This window comes from Alligator sinensis, unplaced genomic scaffold (assembly GCF_000455745.1).
Source record: "Alligator sinensis unplaced genomic scaffold, ASM45574v1 scaffold755_2, whole genome shotgun sequence".
Taxonomy (NCBI): domain Eukaryota; kingdom Metazoa; phylum Chordata; order Crocodylia; family Alligatoridae; genus Alligator; species Alligator sinensis.
Window position 1 is genome coordinate 752,698 of NW_005841883.1, and position 19,630 is coordinate 772,327.

The 19,630-nt window shown below is 40.3% G+C and overlaps 1 protein-coding gene across 1 annotated transcript in view; it reads left to right on the forward strand.

The window, feature by feature from the left end:
• Positions 1-19,630, forward strand: part of RAPH1 (Ras association (RalGDS/AF-6) and pleckstrin homology domains 1) — a 189,043-nt gene that overhangs the window by 68,443 nt on the left and 100,970 nt on the right. The window contains exons 4-5 of the mRNA XM_014516900.2: positions 1,389-1,900; positions 17,366-17,446. Coding sequence (XP_014372386.2) covers positions 1,389-1,900; positions 17,366-17,446 — 593 coding nt within the window. The remainder of the gene's footprint in view (positions 1-1,388; positions 1,901-17,365; positions 17,447-19,630) is intronic.

Sequence of the window (19,630 nt, forward strand, 5' to 3'; positions counted from 1 at the left end):
AAAACTGTGTTTTAAAAAAACTTCCTTGGATTGATTTACCTATTATGCTGGTGAAAATACAGGACATTTTGTTTTAAGAAAAAAAGAAAGAAAGAATTGCGAGTTGAAATTATGGGGGACTTGGCCATAAATCTTCCATTTTCCATTAATGGAAATTGCATATCCCAAACCCTTGGACTGCTTTGCAAGTTTAGTTATGAACTATTTAACAGTTTAAGTATATCTAAAAATTTTACTGATAACTAGAGGCTCCCGTTACTGGAACGGCATTAGCAAATGTATTTAACATCCAGTTTTGTAAAACTACTCTCTGTTTTCATGGACATAAGGTCAGGATGGTATGAATAATTTTACTTCTGCACTGTCCATGATCACAGCAGGGTTGAGAAATTAGTTCATCATCAGCAGGGATCTGGGTTTTCTGTTTCCCACGGAAAAACGGAGTAAACCGGATTTTACCTTTTACTGGAGGCAACGCAAATTTCTCATTTTACTAGAGAAACCCGCGGATTTTGCAGTTTTGCAATGAACTCCCTGCAGCCTGGCAAAATTCCAGCCTGCAGGGAGCTGAGAGGGAGTGGAAGGAAGGTGGTGAGACAGGGGGTGCCACGTGCACATATATGCACATGGCCCCAGGCAGCCTGCAGAGCAGCTCCACCAGGTAAGTGGGAGTGAGGAGAGGGGGATTGAGGCCCCTGTAGGGAGAGAGGGAGCTGGGCAGAGCTGGGGCTGCTGCCCAGCCTGGCAGTGCTTGGAGCCCGGGGCCCCCCTGCTGGGGCTGCAGGGCCCCAGCAGGGAGCAGGATGGGGCCACAGGTGTCTCATCCAGGGGAGTGGGAGGGTGGACTCCCCAATGCTATGTGCATTCCTGGGGGGGCAGGGGGAACCCTCACCCCCCAGATCTGTACGCAGGGCAGGCACAGGCTATGGGCTCAGGCTAATGCCCTGCTTCCGTTCCCCAAGGCCTCCGCAGCCCAGCGGGCACGACCTAGGGTGGCAGGGAGCAGCAGGGCTGCATGGGGATCTCCTCACCGCTGCAAGCTCCATACTGCCTGGCCGATGCACCTCCTGTGCATGCCAGTGCTTTGAAGGGCACAACCCTGCGTTGCTGCCCTCAATGCAGCCCCATAGCCCTGGCAGCTGGGGGCCCCCTTCAGCAGGGCTGGGGGAGTAGGGGATGTGGGTTGGGGGTGAAGGGCATCAGCAGGGCTGTGGGGGGGAGGAGTGAGAGGCACAAGCGGGGTTGTGGGGGCCTTTAATTTTAATAACGGACTTGGGGGGGTTTATTAGAGAATTTGCTTTTTTTATTGGAGAATTTCTAGGGTTTTTTTATCAGGGAAAACCAGGATCCCTGATCATCAGCATGCTAACTCCTCTTGTTCATTGCAGAAGCCCTAAATCAAGGAGAGACTGTGGATCTGGATGCCCTCATGGCTGATCTTTGTTCCATTGAGCAGGAGCTCAGCAGCATTGGGTCCCAGTCAGCAAACAGTGCTGCAATGAAACGTCTGGCCACAGAAGCAAAATCTCAAAAACTACCTGGTCGACCTGCCTCTAAACATAGCAGTATAAAAGGATTATCGTCATCTGGTAAGGTTACTAAGCCTCCACATTCCAATTTTTCCTTGGATGACATCACTGCACAATTGGAGAAGGCCTCCTTGAGCATGGATGAAGCAGCACAGCAGTCTGTAACTGAAGATACCAAACCTGTAGTTACTGCTCAGCATAGGAGGACAGCATCAGCTGGCACAGTAAGTGATGCTGAAGTGCGTTCTATCAGTAACTCATCCCGCTCCAGCATCACCTCTGCAGCCTCCAGCATGGACTCTTTGGATATCGATAAGATGACAAGACCTCAGGAACTGGATCTGACACAGCAAGGGCAGCCAGTTACAGAGGTAAAGTATTAGGGGTGTAATGAGGTTTTATTTGTTTTCTTTAAACTTTTGTGTTACAAGTTTTTAAGTCCTGCTGTAGTGCTAATCATGGCTAATCATCTTCACTCTTGTGGGGGTTGAAATAAGAGATTTTTTTGACATATTCAGCACTGAACATTGAACACATCTCTTGCTTTAAAAAGAAAATCTTTACAGAGTGGGGTGCAAGGCCTTTTTGAAAGATTTCTCTCACTTAGTGTAATCTTTTAATAGGTTCGGCATTATAAGTATACAAGTTACTAGTTTTAACAATCCAAAACAGTCTGGCATCTTATTCCTGTGTATAATTAAATGACAAAAACAATATTCTATTTCACTTTGGAGTATACCAAGATTGTTATGTACATATTTCAAGGTGTTAGTATTATTCAAGGTTTTAATATTAATCGCGATAGGAATGAATAATTAGTAGTTGTTTTAAAGAGGAACTTTTGAAAATATTTGTGGGGAGACTAGTAGGGACTTGGTCATTTTACTCCAGAAAGTCCTTCATTCGCTTCTCAGATAATCTTAGTCTATCTAAGACTAGACAAATTGGTGTAACTTTTAATATGCCATTGCCCAGAGATGATACCTTTTGTTTTATATGCCCCTAGATTGGAAAACGTATATAAATTTGTGCTATGAATTGTTTTAGTTATATTTTATATTGGTAGACATAACTTATGTAGTTCATATGAACTAGCATGCATTGCTGTATAACAGTACGGTAGCTTCCAGAAATCTGTAGCAGCGATAAAATAAGAGCGAATTTAAAGTACATGCTGTAATGTTTTTACTGTTTTCATATGTTAAGTGGCTTTTCTTCTGTCTTTTTCTTCCCTCACATTCTTCAAAACATATCCCAGATTGACTTCCTCTTTCTTTGCCTTTATGCTTGTGACTTAAAGATAGCTAGTTTTGTTAAGTAGGAAACCACCCCAGACTAAAGAAGTCTTATAGCAAAGGATGCAGTATGTAAAAACACATGGCTATTTATCAACTATCTTTGAAATTTTATATTTATATCTCAGCTTTTCTTTGCAAACATTTTACCCTCAGTAATTTTAAATACTGTATCTCTTGCACAGAAAGTAACAATAACATTTACACCAGCATGTCATTTCCCTGAAACATCCATAATGAAGAAAAGTCAACACCTTCAAGAGCAAACTGGATGTTCATCTTGCTGGGATCCTATGACCCGGCTGACTTCCTGCCCTTTGGGCAGGGGGCTGAACTCAATGATCTTCCGAGGTCCCTTCCAGCCCTAATGTCTATGAAATCTATGAACTACCATCTAACCCTACAGTTATGAAAGGTCTTGTGAAGTTTTTGGTGCCACATGAGTATGTCTGTCTTTGTGGTAATAGACTGTTCATTGAGCACTGATACATTTCTTCAGAAAAATCCTAGTAAGTTTGAGGTGGAAATAAGGAAGTAGAAAAATGTTCCTGTGAACCAGGGTTTTTGTAAGAGTATTACTCTTAAGTCTTTAATGATGCTAGAAACTAACTTTGATAAGTGTTGAAAATGAACCTAGCTGTCATTTAGCCAGCTCTAGTAATATAAATGTCTTTGTGTCATTCTCTTCAAAAGAGATAATGTGAACAAATAGAATTTATTTTTATAAATAATGAATTGAGTTCAAATGCTATTATATTAAATTCAAGCTGTAGCAAAAGAATAATTCTTCTAGGGGGACTATGTGACAGAATTATATTGTTACAAGCTGTAGGTTGGGCTAAAGGCCATTAACTTGTCAAGCCTATGTTTATACTTAATGTTTATGTAAAATGTTAAGCATCTGCACTTCTCTCTGTTTGACAATCTCTAGTTAAAGCACCCCTGCCACCATTTTTCAGTGCATGGACACTGATGCACAAGATGCTGGAGTTGCTGGAGCATGGTAATTACCATGCTCCGATGGATTCAATTAATCAGGTCTGCTCCAATGCACTGCAATTACACGTGTGCTGTTCATGTGTAGGCACCCAATAAGCCCAGTTCCCTCAGAGTGTCCTCAGAAGTCATGTGCCCCAGGCCCCTAAACGTTTTCATTCCCCTCTGTTGGACTTCAGTTTGTCTACTAGACTCCATTTTTGTAGTTGGGGCCCAAAGTGGACACCAGTGCTGAACAGAGGGGAATAATCACTTCCCTCAATCTGCTGGCATCACTTCTACTAATGCAGCCCACTGTGCCGTTAGCCTTGTTTGCAGCAAGGGCACACTATTGCTCACATTCAGCTTATTGTCCACTGTAACCTTCAGATCCTTTTCAGCAGAGCTGCTGCTTAGCCAGTCAGTCCCCAAGCTTGACTGGTCCATGGGATGGTTCCATCCTAAATGCAGGACTTTGCACTTGTCCTTATTAAACCTCATGAGATTTCTTTTGGTCCAATCCTCCAATTTGCCAAGGTCTCTGAATCCTAGCCCTAACCTCCAGTGTATTGACTACTCCCTCCCCTCCCCTCCTCCTGGCCTTGTTGTCGTCTGCAAGCTTCCTGAGGGCGCACTCCATCCCATCTTCCAAGTCACTGATGAAGATACTGAACAAAAACAGCCCCAGGCCTGACCCCTGGGGCACTCCACTTGATACCAGCTGTCAACTGGACATGCAGCCATTGATTACTACCCTTTAAGCCCAAGGATCCAACCCATTTTCTATCCACCTTACAGTCCATTCATCCAACCCGTACTTCCTTGACTTGCTTGCAAGAATGTTGTGGGAGACCATATCAAAAGCTTTGCTGAAGTCAAGGTATATCACATCCACTGCTCTCTCCACATCCAAGAGCCAGTCATCTTATCATAGAAGGCAATCAGGTTCATCAGGCATGACTTGTCCATGGTGAATCCATGCTGACTGTTCCTCGTCACCACTCCTCCAAGTGCTTAGAAATGGATTCCTTGTGATCTGCTCCATGATTTTTCTAGGGACTGAAGTGAGGCTGACTAGTCTATGGTTTCCCGGATCCTCCTCCTTCCCTTTCTTAAAGATGGACACTATATTTGCCCTTTTCCAGTCATCCAGGACCTCTCCCAGTCGACCCAACTTTTCAAAAATAATGGCCAGCAGCTCTCCGTTTACATTGGCCAGCTCACTCAGAACCTTCGGATGCATCCTATCTGGCCCCATGGACCTGTACATGTCCAGATTTTCTAAATAGTCTCTAACCTGTTCTTTCACTGCTGTCAGCTGCTCACCTCCTCCCTAGACTGTGCTGCCGGGTGTAGTAGTCTGGGAGCTGACCTTGCCCTTGAAGACTGAGGTGAAAGAGGCATTGAACGCGTAATTCTTTTCAACATCATCAGTTACTAGTTTGCCTCCCCCATTCAGTAAGGGACCCACCCTTTCCCTGACCTTCCTCTTGTTGCCGACATACTTGTAGAAACCCTTCTTGTTACACTTCACGTCCCTTGCTAGCTGCATCTCCAGTTGCGCTTTGGCCTTCCCGATTTCATCCCTGCATGCCCAAGCAGTACACTTACATTCCTCCCTAGTTGATTTGTCCAGGTTTCCACTTCTTGTAAGCTTCCTTTATAAGATGCTTACAAATGCTCCCTCATGTATAATTGAAGGTCAGAGGGTTGCAGTCGTTCTTCTGTCCTTTTAATTTATTAGTGTACTGCTGTTTTTGTTATCTGCTTGCTTTATATTTCTCAAGAATAATAGGTGGGGGGTTCGGGTGGCAAGGGGACTAAGGCACATGGTTGACAGCCCAGAGGTCACAGATTTGAGGCCATAGCAGAAGTGCTTATGGCACCACCTATCAGATTCCAACAAATCTGCAAATTCTGCTAAATACCTTGTCAGAAGGACACAGAAAAGGAAAGGAAAGTCTTAACTTTAATTTACTTCTGGACCTTTAAGGGGAAAAGAATTCCAATACCACCCTAACTACAGCTGAAAATTTTGGAGGACACTTTCCCACCCTGCAGGTTATTTTGCAAGCTGGTTATTTTCACTGCTTGCCATTTCCCAACTAACTGGTATGCGAGCACAGTTTCAGAGGTATATGTGTACGCAGAATTTTGAAAGAGATGCCAATAATGTATTTACCTTAGTTAAACAGACATTTTAAAATTACAATGGTAAAAATAATCTAATATAGTAATCGCAAATCCTCCCTAAATTGCTGATTGTTTGTTCTGTTTTTTAGCACTGACTTGCTTGAAGTCAAACATTATAGAAGTCATGTTTTAATAGTTATGCAGTTACGTAATTAGTAATGATTAACAGCAGTTTGTTTTTTCTTGGAAACTGATGAAATGGCATTCACAGTTAATGTGTAGTGCCTGCTGTCTTATATTCTGATTGGCCTGTACTAAATTTTCAGTCAGTGGCAGCTGCAGTCCCTCAATATGAGAATGACAGCCGTCCAGTAAGTAGGGAAGTTATCTGTGAGTCTTTTGATGCAAATACAAGATCCGCATGTTTGACTGCAGAAGTGGCAAACAGTTCCATGAGGAAGGAGTAGTTCCTGGTGATTTGGGTCACCACTCTTTTTCTCTCAGTCTCTCTCATCTATCCACCTCCATAGTGAGAGGTGAGTTTGCTAAAAATAATCAATGCCTTATTGCACACCATGGTGCCATTGGGGACAATTCAGTGCTCAAGTCTCCCAGGTAGTAACGTTAATATCGTATTTCTTCAGATTAGGCCTTCAAGGTGTCCTTGAATCTCTTCTTCTGCCCTCTTCCTGAATGGTGACCATCAGTGAGCTGGGCATATAGGACCTGTTCTTGGAGCTGATTGTCAGGCATCCTTATGACATGTCCTGTCCAGCAGAGCTAGTGTCATGTAAACATGGCATCATTGCTAGTGGTGGTCCAAAGCTTTCAAGTGTTTCTGATATTCATATTTCATAACTATACAACAGGGCAGGGATAACAACAGCCTGGTAGATGAGAAGTTTGGTTTGGGTCCTGACACAATTTTGGAGACATCCAGAAGCAGCACTGTTAGATTTTGTCTGGTGAATATTGTTGTCTCTACTTTAATTTCAGGGGAAGTTGACTGCTCTGGTAAAAGAAGTGCTCAGTGTTTTCCAAGAATTGCCTTTTAATTGTAAGATGGGGAGGAGCAGCTGGTTGGTTTGGGGCAAGTTGGTGAAAGTATCTTGGGGCATTTTTGTGTGTTCCTGACACGGTGCCGGGGGCTTTTAATTAGCGAGCTGCAGTTTACATGCTTAATCAAGTCTGCTCCCCCCGTGTGTGTAAGTGCTCTTGGTTTTCATTAAGTTGACATCAAGTGCAAGTTTTTCATACACATCACGGAAGCAATCAAGAACTTCTTGGTGCTCTTCAAGTAAGTGGGCACATGACACAGTTGTCGGTGTATTGAAGATCAGTAATGGAGGTGTTAAGTTTTCTTAGTTTTGGAACCTAATCAGTTGATGTTACAGAGATTCCCATCTGTGCGATACTAGATGCTGACTCCAAACAGGTGTGTCAGCAATGAGATGCTGAATAGCTGCGCTTTAGGTGGTGGACAAGAGTGTTTGGTATATTAAAAACACCAAGCATCTCAATTTGATATTGTCCATTTGTTAATCCAGTAAATTCATTTTTGTAGTCTAAATTGATGTATTAGGCATTTGAAAATCTTTCAAAGATACTGAATGGCTGTTCTCCTTTAAAAAAGCTTTTGTCCATTTTAAAAACATTTCAATAATTGATTAATTTATTGCTTCTATGTACAGTAACTTGTACTGTGTTAGTCCCCAAATGGAGCGTTTTTCTTAGTCCTTATTAATCCTAATGTAAATGTTTCTTAATCCTTCCCCTATTATGTGTTTTTGAATATTTGTATAGGTATATAGCAGTTATCACCTCTGATTGTGATTCATTTTGAGGTGAAGAAAGTATTACCTAAATAGAATTTTTTTGTATTATGCAAAGTATAATCAAAATGTGGATCTGAGATTTACTTGTTAACTCTTCAGCAACAGATTCAGCAATTTGGTATCAGTTCTCACTGTGTAAATGATACCTAACTGATACATCATGCATATCTCAGACAGTTTGCTCCTGCCTTCTGCTTCTCATGGATTTTCCAGTTCTTAGGATAGACTGAGTAATAAGCAGATGACTGCTCCTTCATGACCCGCGGGTTTTTTTCTGAGTGTTAATCACAATGGAACAGCATGCAGATAAGAGATGGGCAAAATGTTGCTTTGTGCGAGGAGCAAAACAGCCCATTCTGCTGCATGCATTTGTCTCAGCTACTTTTACAACCATTGATTGCAAAACTGAGAACCCAAAAGTATCCTTGGCCTTGTAAACCACTCCTCCGAAGATGAGTAGACTGGCAGCTTCTCCTAACAATGCATCTATTGTTTCTCTGCCCAGATAAATGGATAAGAATGCTCTCTTTGAGGAAGGTATGAGGATCAGTTTATCTGAGAGTAGTGTGCGCCAAATACTATTACCCTTCTTTGGCATAGTAGTGTCTGCAGCTAGCTTTCAGTACGAATGCTTTGTTTTCTCAGGTTTTGTGTGATCTATTTAATCTCACTGCACTGAGGAAGTTCCTGAATCCTATGTTAAAAAATGTACCCTGATTTTACAAAACCATTACTTAACTATTTTGAAGTAAGTGTGTTATCTCCTGGGATTTTTCTGTTTGTCTTATAGGTAAAGGCAGGCATTGACTGTCTATTGTTGAAAGTGTCTCTGAGTAGTAGCAGCCTTAGGGCAGTGCGAACTGTGCTACTGTTTGGGTCTCTGAGCTAGTCTGGGGTCCCTGTTGCGTTAGCAGCTATTAAACTGACCAGTGGCTGCCAGTTTCATAGCTCCTATTAGTATGCTTGTCTGGTAAAGAATAGGGACCCGATACTGAATCTTTGCATTGGTTCCCCAATAAATTCTGCTTCTCTGACCTAAACATCTCTGCTTACAAGTGTGAAAGCATGTAGTGGCAAAAGAGGAGGGGAGGTGTCCTTTTGGTCATGACTGGTGGTAGATTATACATTAAACTCACTTTCACAACTGAAAAGAAACACTAGATCCTCTGGAAAGCTACACAGGGGTTGCTGTAAACTTTTTAAATTCTTATTCATTTAATGGTTCATTATCCAGTGAAATTTGTTGGGAGAATTCTTGACTTTTCCAACAGTTGTCTTTTGCTCCTTCCAAAAAATGTCTGCCCTTTGTGATTTTCCTTTTTATCGCCATAACTTAACCTAATGTCTTAACCTTCGAAATGGCTTTTCTTAATGAAGCAATTCCTCTAGTTACAGTTCTGGACAGGAAAGGAACTTAAGCTTTTGCACCCTTATTCAGTGTAGGGTGTCAATTAAGAGCCTTTAGATGAACCCCTGAAAGATTTGGTCAAATGTGAGTGCCTTGCTGGGCAGATCATGAACATCTTTAATGTTTTCTCCTTTTTGGGCCCAGTACACATCCAAGTACAACTGAAGGACTTCTGTTAGAATCACTTTCTAGGGGTGGAGCAGGGTAGGGGAACTTACCTGTTTTGAGCAGTTGCGCTTGAAGGGGAGGCTGTATTACCTGCCTTACTTTTGGCTCATATCCAGGGACTTTCCCAAGGCAGAAAATTAAAGGCTAAATTCTAGCCCCAGTCCCACATAACTCTCTTTTTCTATTACTTTCTTCATGAGCAGGAGGACAGAAGATGGTCCAATAAGACAGGATTGGGCAGTATCGTCTTTGAAGGAAAACTAAAAGAAGTGAGGAAACAAGGTCAAGAACAGCTTTGTACAGATGCCAAGAGAAAGATCTTTTCTTTAGTTGGCCCCTTCTTACCTTGTTAGGAGCATTGTCCCCTTGAGTTTAGTTTCTTATTTGCCTTGCTTTCTCTTGTGAATACTTATTCCCCAACTTGTCCCTGAGGCTGCTGCCCTTTAAAATTCTTCTTGCCGCAATAGTTTTTACAAGGAGGTTCAATGACTTGGCAGCTCTGCCCTTTTGATATCCTCTCCTTGTCCTCTGAAGCAGTTACATGTTTTTAAGCTTCTGCCCTCTTCTTCCTACCCCTACATTTTATGGGAATTGTGAGGGAGGGAGAGTCAAACTTTCACGAAATAAAATCAAACATAGTTTTTTAGTTTTATAGAAGGTTAATATGGAATTCAACCTAGAAGGACATAGGACTTTTCTGTTATACTCAAGATTTGGACTTTTAAAGACCACCCCCCCAACCCCCCCTCCAAATAAAGCCTCTAAGGATACCTTGACTTTGTGGGGTAGAGGGAAATTCAGTGTGTAGGTTCATAGGTTCTCTGGGTTCTCTGTCATCTTGTAGTCCCCTCTCCAAGCTATAACCACTTCTTGCATAGATAAAAAGGGTAACCTCATATAAACAATTGGAAAGCTGCAGCTTGGTCTTTCCTGAGTTATTTCTCAAATCCTTTCTTAACTGACACTTGTATATATGTGGTTGCAACCTGATTGGTGCTTCTGCCTTTTACTTATGTAATGAGTGACAGATCAGAATGATCTGTCTGAAATATCTGAGGTGGTGAGGTATAATTTGTAAGTAAACCTGCTAATTTAGTAAGTGATATAAATATAATAATATGAATAAAGGGAAGGAATGTGGTTGATTGATTAATCGTACACCCCAGAGAAGATTTCTTGCAATGAATTGTTTATTAAGCAGCAGTAGTGGGAAGTAGTAGAGATGGAATGGAAAAGAATAATATAAATCGTGACCAGCCAGCTAGTTTTTATGTCTGACATTTGGTGAAAGGTTTTAGTTATGGGCAGTCATTGTTACTGTCCTGTGTATACTCAACGAAGGGGTTGCGGATAAATATGAAGCCTGCCATCTGGTCTCTGACATAGTACAGCATTTCCCCTTAATATGATAACGTTCTTTCAATCTTTAACCCAGTTTGCAAAGTGGAGTTCTGACTTGCATTCTTCAGTATAACATCATCTAGCTGTACATAGTGCCAAATATATTAATTTCTTTTTGTACTTGTTCATATTTTAGCTTCTCTCAGAGGGACAAAATGTTGAAATTGGGGCAGATTGAACCTTTATGCATTTTGAAATAGTCCTAGGTCCCTCACCAGAATTCACTATGTATGGGAAAAATCTCATATGCCATGGTAGTGTAAGAGTGATGTTGTAGCTGTGATGGTCCAGAAATTATGCAAGAGTTAAGGATTTCTTAGGGTGTTACCTTTTATTGGACTAACTGTATAGTAGGGATAAAGGTCGACAAGCTTCTGAAAGCCAGGCCTCCATCAGGGAAAAATCTTAGCATATGTGGTAATCTTTAATAAGAAGGCAAAGCTTTGGATCATATGATGTTTCAAAAATTAAGTCAAAATATGAGGTGTTCAATAAATAAAGCTAAATTTGGTTTAAAACTGTTAATAAAATAAAATTTAAATTTAAACAGAACAAATGTAAGCAAAATTAAAGTTTGGTTCCCACAGCAACTATATTTTGTTCTCTTGGAGAGATGGCTCCAGCTGAGTCCTGGGAGCTGCACATGAGCTGCAGGGAGCGCTTCACCTGGCCCCACTCCCTGATGCCACATGCAGCTCCTGGAACTTGGCTGGAGTCTTGCGCTGCCGTGGGGCTCTGCCTGTCATGGGCCATGAGTACCCTGAAGGCCTGCTGCCTGATGCTGCTGCCATCAGCAATGGGGACTGTGTGCCATTGGAGGGGAGCATGTATGGGGAGCCCATACACCCCTGACCACACCCACCCACACCCTCCCCCATACCTCCCCTGCTCACGCACACCCACAACTCTCCCCACACACACTGGCATACAAACCCTACACATTTCCCCCCACACATAACATATGAGTAAGACTTTATTTTGAGCTATTATGCAATCACCTCTATATAGCCTACACAAATTCACATAAAATAGAACAAAAGTAATTTTTGAAATAAAATTAAAATATGGTATAGTAGGTGTTTGATTTTTAGTGTATGATTTTTTTTTCCAGTTCAAAGATGGCAAAGCCCCTCCTTCCCTCCCTCAAAAGGAGTACTTCTGCGGGCAAGGGAAGGGAGGTCCCGTGGCAAAGGTCAGGGATTAGAGGACAGGACTTCCAGTCCTAAAATGGCGATCAAGGTGCAGGGCAGCTGTCAAGGGGCAGGGCTACCCTTGCAGCCCTGGGCAGCTCAACAAAACTTAAGTGGCCCTCCAGCCGAAATAATTGCCCATCCTTGCCCCAACAGGAATCAGAAGGCAGCAGGGCAGGCAGGAGGGAGGGGGTAGGGGGGGGAAGGTGGAGTAGTACCCATAGCCTAAGAGGAAAACGTGACCGAGCGGCGTTGTTATTAGTTAGTCGTTTAATCTATATAATTAGAGGAGATTAAACAAATATTTTTTTTAACTTTGTTTATATCCCAACTGCTGATTGTTGGATGTTGAACAAAACAGACTAGGACTTAAACTGAGGTTTAAATTGAACTTACTCTCTGCCAGTTCTTAGGGCAATGCCATTGCTGACTTTGTACACCAAGGAACGTGTACAAGGAACCTCCGCTTAGCACTGTTAATTGGTTCCTGAAAAACCCAGCATTAAGTGAAACCAAAAGTATTTGACGACCCAAGATGGTGATCACAATAGTTTTTAATGACCAAATTTAGCAACCATGAGCTTTATAATGAAACTTGCTGAGCGCTAAGTGAAATCAGGTATAAATTTAAAATGAGCATTATAGTGAAATACTGCTAAGCGAAACAGTGTTAAGTGGGGGTTGCCAGTATTTTAAGATGCTTCCCATTATTTTTTTTAGAAATAACGTTTCGCAACTTTGAAGACTTAAGTATAAGACATGGCATTGAAAGCCTCCTTCTATCCATCTCTCCCCATCCCGCTTGAACAGTTTGTCACAAATTGTTTGAGAGAGAGAGAGATTCCTCTATGTTTGAAAAAGTGTGTGTGTGTGTGTGTGTGTGTGTCTAAAATATATGTATTCAGCTGTAGAGGAAAATTGTGCGCATCCATCATCCTGAAACGTTATTCTGGCGTTCAGATTTGTTGGCAGTAAAAATATCAACAGTCCAGTTTTCAAATACTGCCGAAATAAAAATAAAATGAGACTTCCATGCCAAGATTTTATTCAAAATGTGTTCAAGATAAAAAATTACATATTGATGCGTTCAGGAACTTGTTTTATGCATTGTGATATTCAAATACCTTAGCTATTCATCACAAGTAGTTAATTCAGACCAATACTACAGTCTTTTTGTATGATTTGCTACCCATAAGGTAGCTTATGAAAGAAGCCCTTTCTGAAGAATTTTCATTACTGAGAATTTAATTTTTGTTTTAAAGAGAAATGTAAGGATTTTATGGGAAGAGAACTACTGTGAGGGATTTGAAGGATTTTAGATGTGAAGTAAAATGGAAAAGGAAGTGAAACTTGGAGATGTATTGAAACAGGGTCTCACTACTTCATAGACTGTCTTACAGGAATACTGTCAAAACTTGAAATGATTGCAAATGGATTTAAAAATGAATCATTTTCCTTTAATTCATGGTACTTTGTGATTTACAGAAATTGAACCTTGTTTTGGTGTCGGTGCATAGCTCTGGAAGCCTAACTATACCTTCTTTCTTTCCACCTGTTTAATGAATAGTGTTACAGTTGAACTGCTGCAATGCCTTGGTGATTCAATTAATATTTTCATGTTTAATATCCTAATTATTGTTAACTGTTCATCTTTAATATCCACGTTACCTATTTTTGTTTCCATGCTTGCAGCCATGGTCCTTTGATATGTCTCAGATCACAGAAGCTAGGGAGGCTCTTTTTGGGTCTGTACTTGCATTGGAAGTCTCCCAGGAAAACTTCCTTGATGAGTGAATTGGATTCAGTAGGTGACATTGTTTCATTTTGAGATGGCACTGAACAAATTGTCTACTTCAGCTTTAGAATGTGCACTGCTAATGGAAGTGGCATCTTTCCAGTTAAATAAAAAAAAAAGTTACGTCTTTATCACAACTGGCTTGCGAAACTGATATTAACAAAGGAAGTTTGCATTTGACTTCCAAAGTAAACATTCTTTAGTATACTGTTTGCTAGAAAATGAACTATATTTTCACTGTATTCATTTTTAGGGATAAATATTAGCACTTCTGCAACATTAAAATGTTTAGGAGGCAACATTCTGGACTATTTCTCTCTCACCTTAAATTGCTTCTTTTTATATCCATTAAAAACTACAAAGAGGAGTAAGAAAGGGAAATAAAAACATGTTTATTCTTGAAACTAACAAAATCCTGATTCAGCATTGACATGTTAGTACACATCATGTTGTTGGAAAAAATATAGAAAGTTTGAAAACAGGTGAACAGCTTCCTCTAAAACCTAAGATGGAACACTTCGTATATGCTGAGGTGGAACAGGCAGACTTTTCTGCTATCCCAGATTAATTGGTCCACATCTACAGCCATTTCTTAAGAGCCAAGAGTTCCTCGTCAGTGATGCAAATCAGTACTGAGATACCTTTCTGTTCAGTTACGAAAACATCTATGACGGTCATCACGGCGGTATCTGAGTGCCTCATAAAAATTCAAATACAGCTGTGCTTATTGTGCTTATTCTCTTCCTTCCATGCTCTTGTAGAGATTTTAAGCAGTTGTTAAACTTGTTGTCAACTCTTTCACCTTTTAGGATGAAGATGCCCAACTCAAGTCTTAACTTCTAATTAGGCTAGTTAAATTATAGGCTTTTTCCTGTTGCACAGAGATTATATAAATTAATAGTTGTAGTAGTTAGCTGAGCTGAATCCAAGTGAGTGCATAACAATTTTTGATTAATGATGTTAAGGACAATGGAGTAGCATTTAATATTAATATGACTGTTGTCCCCAGTAAAGTGACCTTTCTAAACATTCTGACGTTTTACTCCATTATGTCTCAGTCAGAGAAATCACTTTTCCTTTTTCCCAAACTCCTATCAATTAAGATGACAATTTGGAACAGTGTACTGTATAAATACAAATAGTCCTTTCCTTATAAATCCAAGTTCTTCTATCCAGATGATCTGGGTAATATATCAAAAATAGATTATGAGCTCTCCAATTGTGAGGAATCCATTTTCATAACAGATTTAAGTGTCTTGATACAAAAAAGGCTTTCTACTAAAAATAGTTTCAGTATGTTCAGATGTATATTTTTTTGTAGTCATAACGCAGGTAAGTGAAATGAATAGTCAAACAGAAGTCTAAGCCCCAGAAGTTCTCTTAAAACAAAGAAAGGCCCTCCATATGAATCGTGTTTCCAAGAAGAACTACGCAATATATACTTCAGGGAAGGCAGGCTTGGATCAAGGAACCAAACCTTCACAGAAGCAGAGAAATGGGATTGGCTATATTATGATATCAAAAGATGTCTGTATAAGGCACCTGAAGGTGGTTAGGCACATCACTCTGAAAATTCTCTGTAAAAGCTAAGATTAATTAATAGAAGGCTTGAAAATACATGATGATAAAATATTTTCCTGTTTTATATATCAGTTTCTTGAAACTGTTGGAATTTAAATGTTGACTAAAGTGCAATTTGTATTGGGGGAGAGAGGAGAGAGATGTATCTATACAAAATCAGCAACAGATTATTTGTTCATTCTTAGTCCTCACATTGCCAGAAACCAAATTTGGAACAGATGACCAAAATGAAGGACAGGGCAGCTGAGCAATACATTCTAGAATGTGTAAGGAATTCCTTTAGTTTTCTTTAAACCACATGTCCTGCCATATAACTTTATAGGGAAAAAAAATGGAGCTTTGTGAAATTTATAGAGGAGCTTGATGCCAGGAAATGAAACTTCCACTTTCTGAATGGACAGTTTAGAATTAGAAGTTGTCGTTCCTTTTTGCCTTGCCACTCTGTCATTTCTGTACATGATATTGGTTAATGTTAGCAGGTAGGATAATAAACACTGATTTAACTTAAACTGAAATGGAAGGTTTTGGGGTTTTTTTTAGCAGAATTACAGACCTGACAGTACTAGATGTTTAGGAGGCTGCTTTGTTGAGCTGCAGTGCCATAGACCCAGGTACATTTAAGTTCTTGTTTTAGGTAGGCTGAACCAAAGGTTCAGCTTTTAGGACACAGGCATCGAGGCTGCTCTGACCCGCTGTATTACAGCACATCAGAGCAGACAGGATTAATCAAGTCTGCTGGCACATGGTAATTACCATGCGCCAGCAGACTCCAGTATCATGTGTATCAGCATCCCCACACTGGAAAATGGCAGCGGGGAGACTTTAACTAAAGTTCATTTGAGTGCATCAGCTGGTGCATGGGTGGTGTGAACTCAACCCTGTCTTCATTGGAACCCATGACTGCCACTATGTAGACAAGCCTGCTCTGGCCTGCTGCTTATAGGAGTTCCACGAGGAAATCCTGCTGACTTCCCCTGCTCTGGACTGGAAGCATTCTCAGTTGCTTTGTGGGAATAACACGTGAAGTCCAGTCACATGTAGGACCTGCCAGACTGGAACATGTCCAGTAAGGACAGAATTTTCTGTGCTTTTAACTAGGAAGCTTAACAAGTCTAATACTTAAGGATCTTTTAGGAAAAGCAACAAATACTGATTTTCAGTAGTCTAAAGCAGTTTTTAAACCCTGATGGATTTCCCGCCTTTAAAATGATTCATGTTCTGGGGCCTCAAGCACATTTAACCCTTTCCCCTTTATTTTAAAATGAGGGTTAAGGAAAGAAGGGCACATTTCTCTGAAAAGCTTTATTTATTTGGAGTTGTTCAAAAGTGCTACAGAATAGTGTTAGGGCCAGTGGAAATACTTTGTTCTGTAAAGTAAAGATGGAATAAAAAACCTGAAATAACTGTTCCTGCTTGCAAAGGTAGGAAATGGCACCATGGTGTAAATATACTGATACATAAGAGTCTATATATCATGGTCACATACTTACATATTTACTATATATATATATATATATATATATATATAGTAAATATGTAAGTATGTGACCATGATATGGTGAAAAAAATAAGTGTGTGTGTGTGTGTGTTTGGTGACTGTATACCACAGGGAGAAACCCACTATTAATGTATCTTGTGCATCATTTCTTGATCTGTTTTAGCGGTGCTGAAAAAGAAGCAGTAACAACAGACAATGAATAGAAATAAACTGTACTTCATCAGAAATTTGTGATTCTTGTTTTGTTGAAGGTTAAAATATATATTGTGATACACGAATATGTTGTTCCCTTGTTTTGAGAGGATGCAGAAGTTAAAACCCAAAGTCTGTTCTTACCTTTAAAAATCATATATCAATTTGCATGATAATGGGGCGGGAGCTGAGATGCTGCATGTTCCTCATTGTAGTTATATTTCATTTCTTTTTCTTTAATGGTTCACATGACTGTTCCTTCCCCCTTTTCCTGCATGGAAATAAATGGTGCCTTTTTCCTCCTTCCTTTTGTTTTTTTTTCTTTCATTTTGCCTCTCTTCTTCCCCATTCCCCCATTTTCACAGCATAATGTTTCTGGGGGACATCCTATGAAGCAGGCCAAGCGTCACATTGACTTCACAGAAGAGGAGGCTGAGCTGGCTCCTGTAAGTTGAGACATTTGTCTGGCTCTGTGTGTGTGTGTGTGTGTGTGTGTGTGTGTGTGTGTGTGTGTGTGTGTGTGTGTGTGTGTGTGTGTGTGTGTGTGTGTGTGTGGTTATACTTGAGAAAGAGAAGCTACATCAATAATTCAAGACTTTTATGTTGACATATCAGCCATAAAGCCTGCAAATGATATATATTATTACTTGTAACTTTTTGTAGACTCCTTATGGTTGCTCCTCATCTATCCCTTAACCCAGGGATCAGCTGCTGCCTAGAGATCAGGTGGGCTGCCACTTGTAACCCAGCTATTGCCATGGACCAACAATATAATCCCTTCCACAGCACCTGAACCCACCCTGCTCTGTGCCACAGGCTGTTCTTACGTCCCCCTACACTGCAGCCTCTACTTACCCTCACCAGCAGTTGTTGCAGACTTCCATCCCCAACCCTGAATTCAATGGTGAGTGTTGTTGCAGGGTGCAGTAGTGGGTGAGGGAACAACCCTTGGCACAGAGCAGGAGATCTGAGGTGGTGACCTGTGGGGACACTGCTTAGAGGATGCTTGTACTCAGGGCACTCTGCAGGGTGCAGGAAGTGCCCCTGCTGCCGGTCCCAGACACCACGGCCCAGTTCTGGCCCAGGCTGTAAGTTGCCAATCCCTGTTCTAACCATTAACTTCCTGTTGTGTTAGTTTGAGTAAACCTATTTACACTCCAGTTTTAAAAGTGCATTGAAACATGGTTGATGCTGACAAAGTTTGAGCCATTGTAAAGGAAGACGACATAGGAGATCTCTTCACTGTATGCTGACCAGTCTTTTTAGTAACACCTAGCTCATTGTTCGGTGCGTTTCATCAATAGATATCATAGCACTTTAAAAAGGGGGTTAATTTTGCAGATGGAGAAACTGAGGCATAAATTTAAAGCAACTTGCTGAATGTCACCCAGCAGGCCAATGGCAGAGCCAGAAATAGAAGCGTCTGTCTATAAAACAATAAAAGAAAAGTTTTAAAAAAAACAACAAACAAACTCTAGCAAGTCACTCGTTTATAGAATTTAATGTATTTACATTTATTTAATGCTAATATATATTCATTTTTTTAGTTCTTATCTTTCAAATCAGAATATTTTGAATCTACAAGGCCAGAGTCTGAAGATCAGGGAATACCAACGCAATCTGAATCTCTATCAGAATGACCTTTTTTTGACAGGAGTGCCAAAGTATGGGCTTTACCCATTATCGAATGTCACTGTTCCTGTTTCCACCCCCTTTTCTATGTTTTGTTTTTCTTTTACATCTTTGAAAATAGAGACATTTTTTAATGGATCTGTGGACTATTTTTAGGTTTTTAGAGTGAATCTGTAAAGCATGAATTGCACAACAGTGCCCCCAGCTGGCTAAATCAGATGTAGCATTGAGTTTTGTGTTGCAGATATTTCCATAAGAAACGTGGCAAGATGTCTTCCTATATGAGTCCTTAATATCACACACTCGCCTCTTATTCCCACAAGTCATTCTGTGAAATTCACCTTAACAGGATGATGACTGAGACATACTGTTTACCTACAGACATAATCTTCTGTTTAATAGAAGACTAAGAGCATCAAGTTAAGGAGTAAGGTTTAGGAAATTTTAGGCATTTTTTTTTTTCATTCAGTTTCCATTACTATTTGTATGTGATGTCTATACTGATGATGTAAAATGTGAAGTTAACTGCATGCTGTTTTATGATACTGTTTAAAGCTTTAATAACTTAGGGGCTGTACATATTTATATATAAATGAAATATAGTTATGCTATATTGAAGAGCTACAATTTAAGATAGAGTTTTGCTGAATTAAGACTGGGTTCAATATAGTACCCTTTAAGTACCTAATTTCAAAGGAATGCCATCTACAGAGAGATGGACTGATATTTGATATGAGGAGACGCATCACATTCAGTAAAATTTGGCAGAGTAGTGTAAAAACTAATTAACTTCTGGGCTAGCTTATATAGTTTTATGGTATGTAGCATGTCATATGTACAGACTCTTAGCATCATATGGTTGCAGGATGTACTATACAATATGCATATTTTAAAAATCAGTTTTTTCTAAACAATTCAGTTTATAAAATTAAAATTGACAAAGCTAACATGTTTATATGATATGTGGTTCATGTTCTGGTTATTTAACTGGGGAAAGA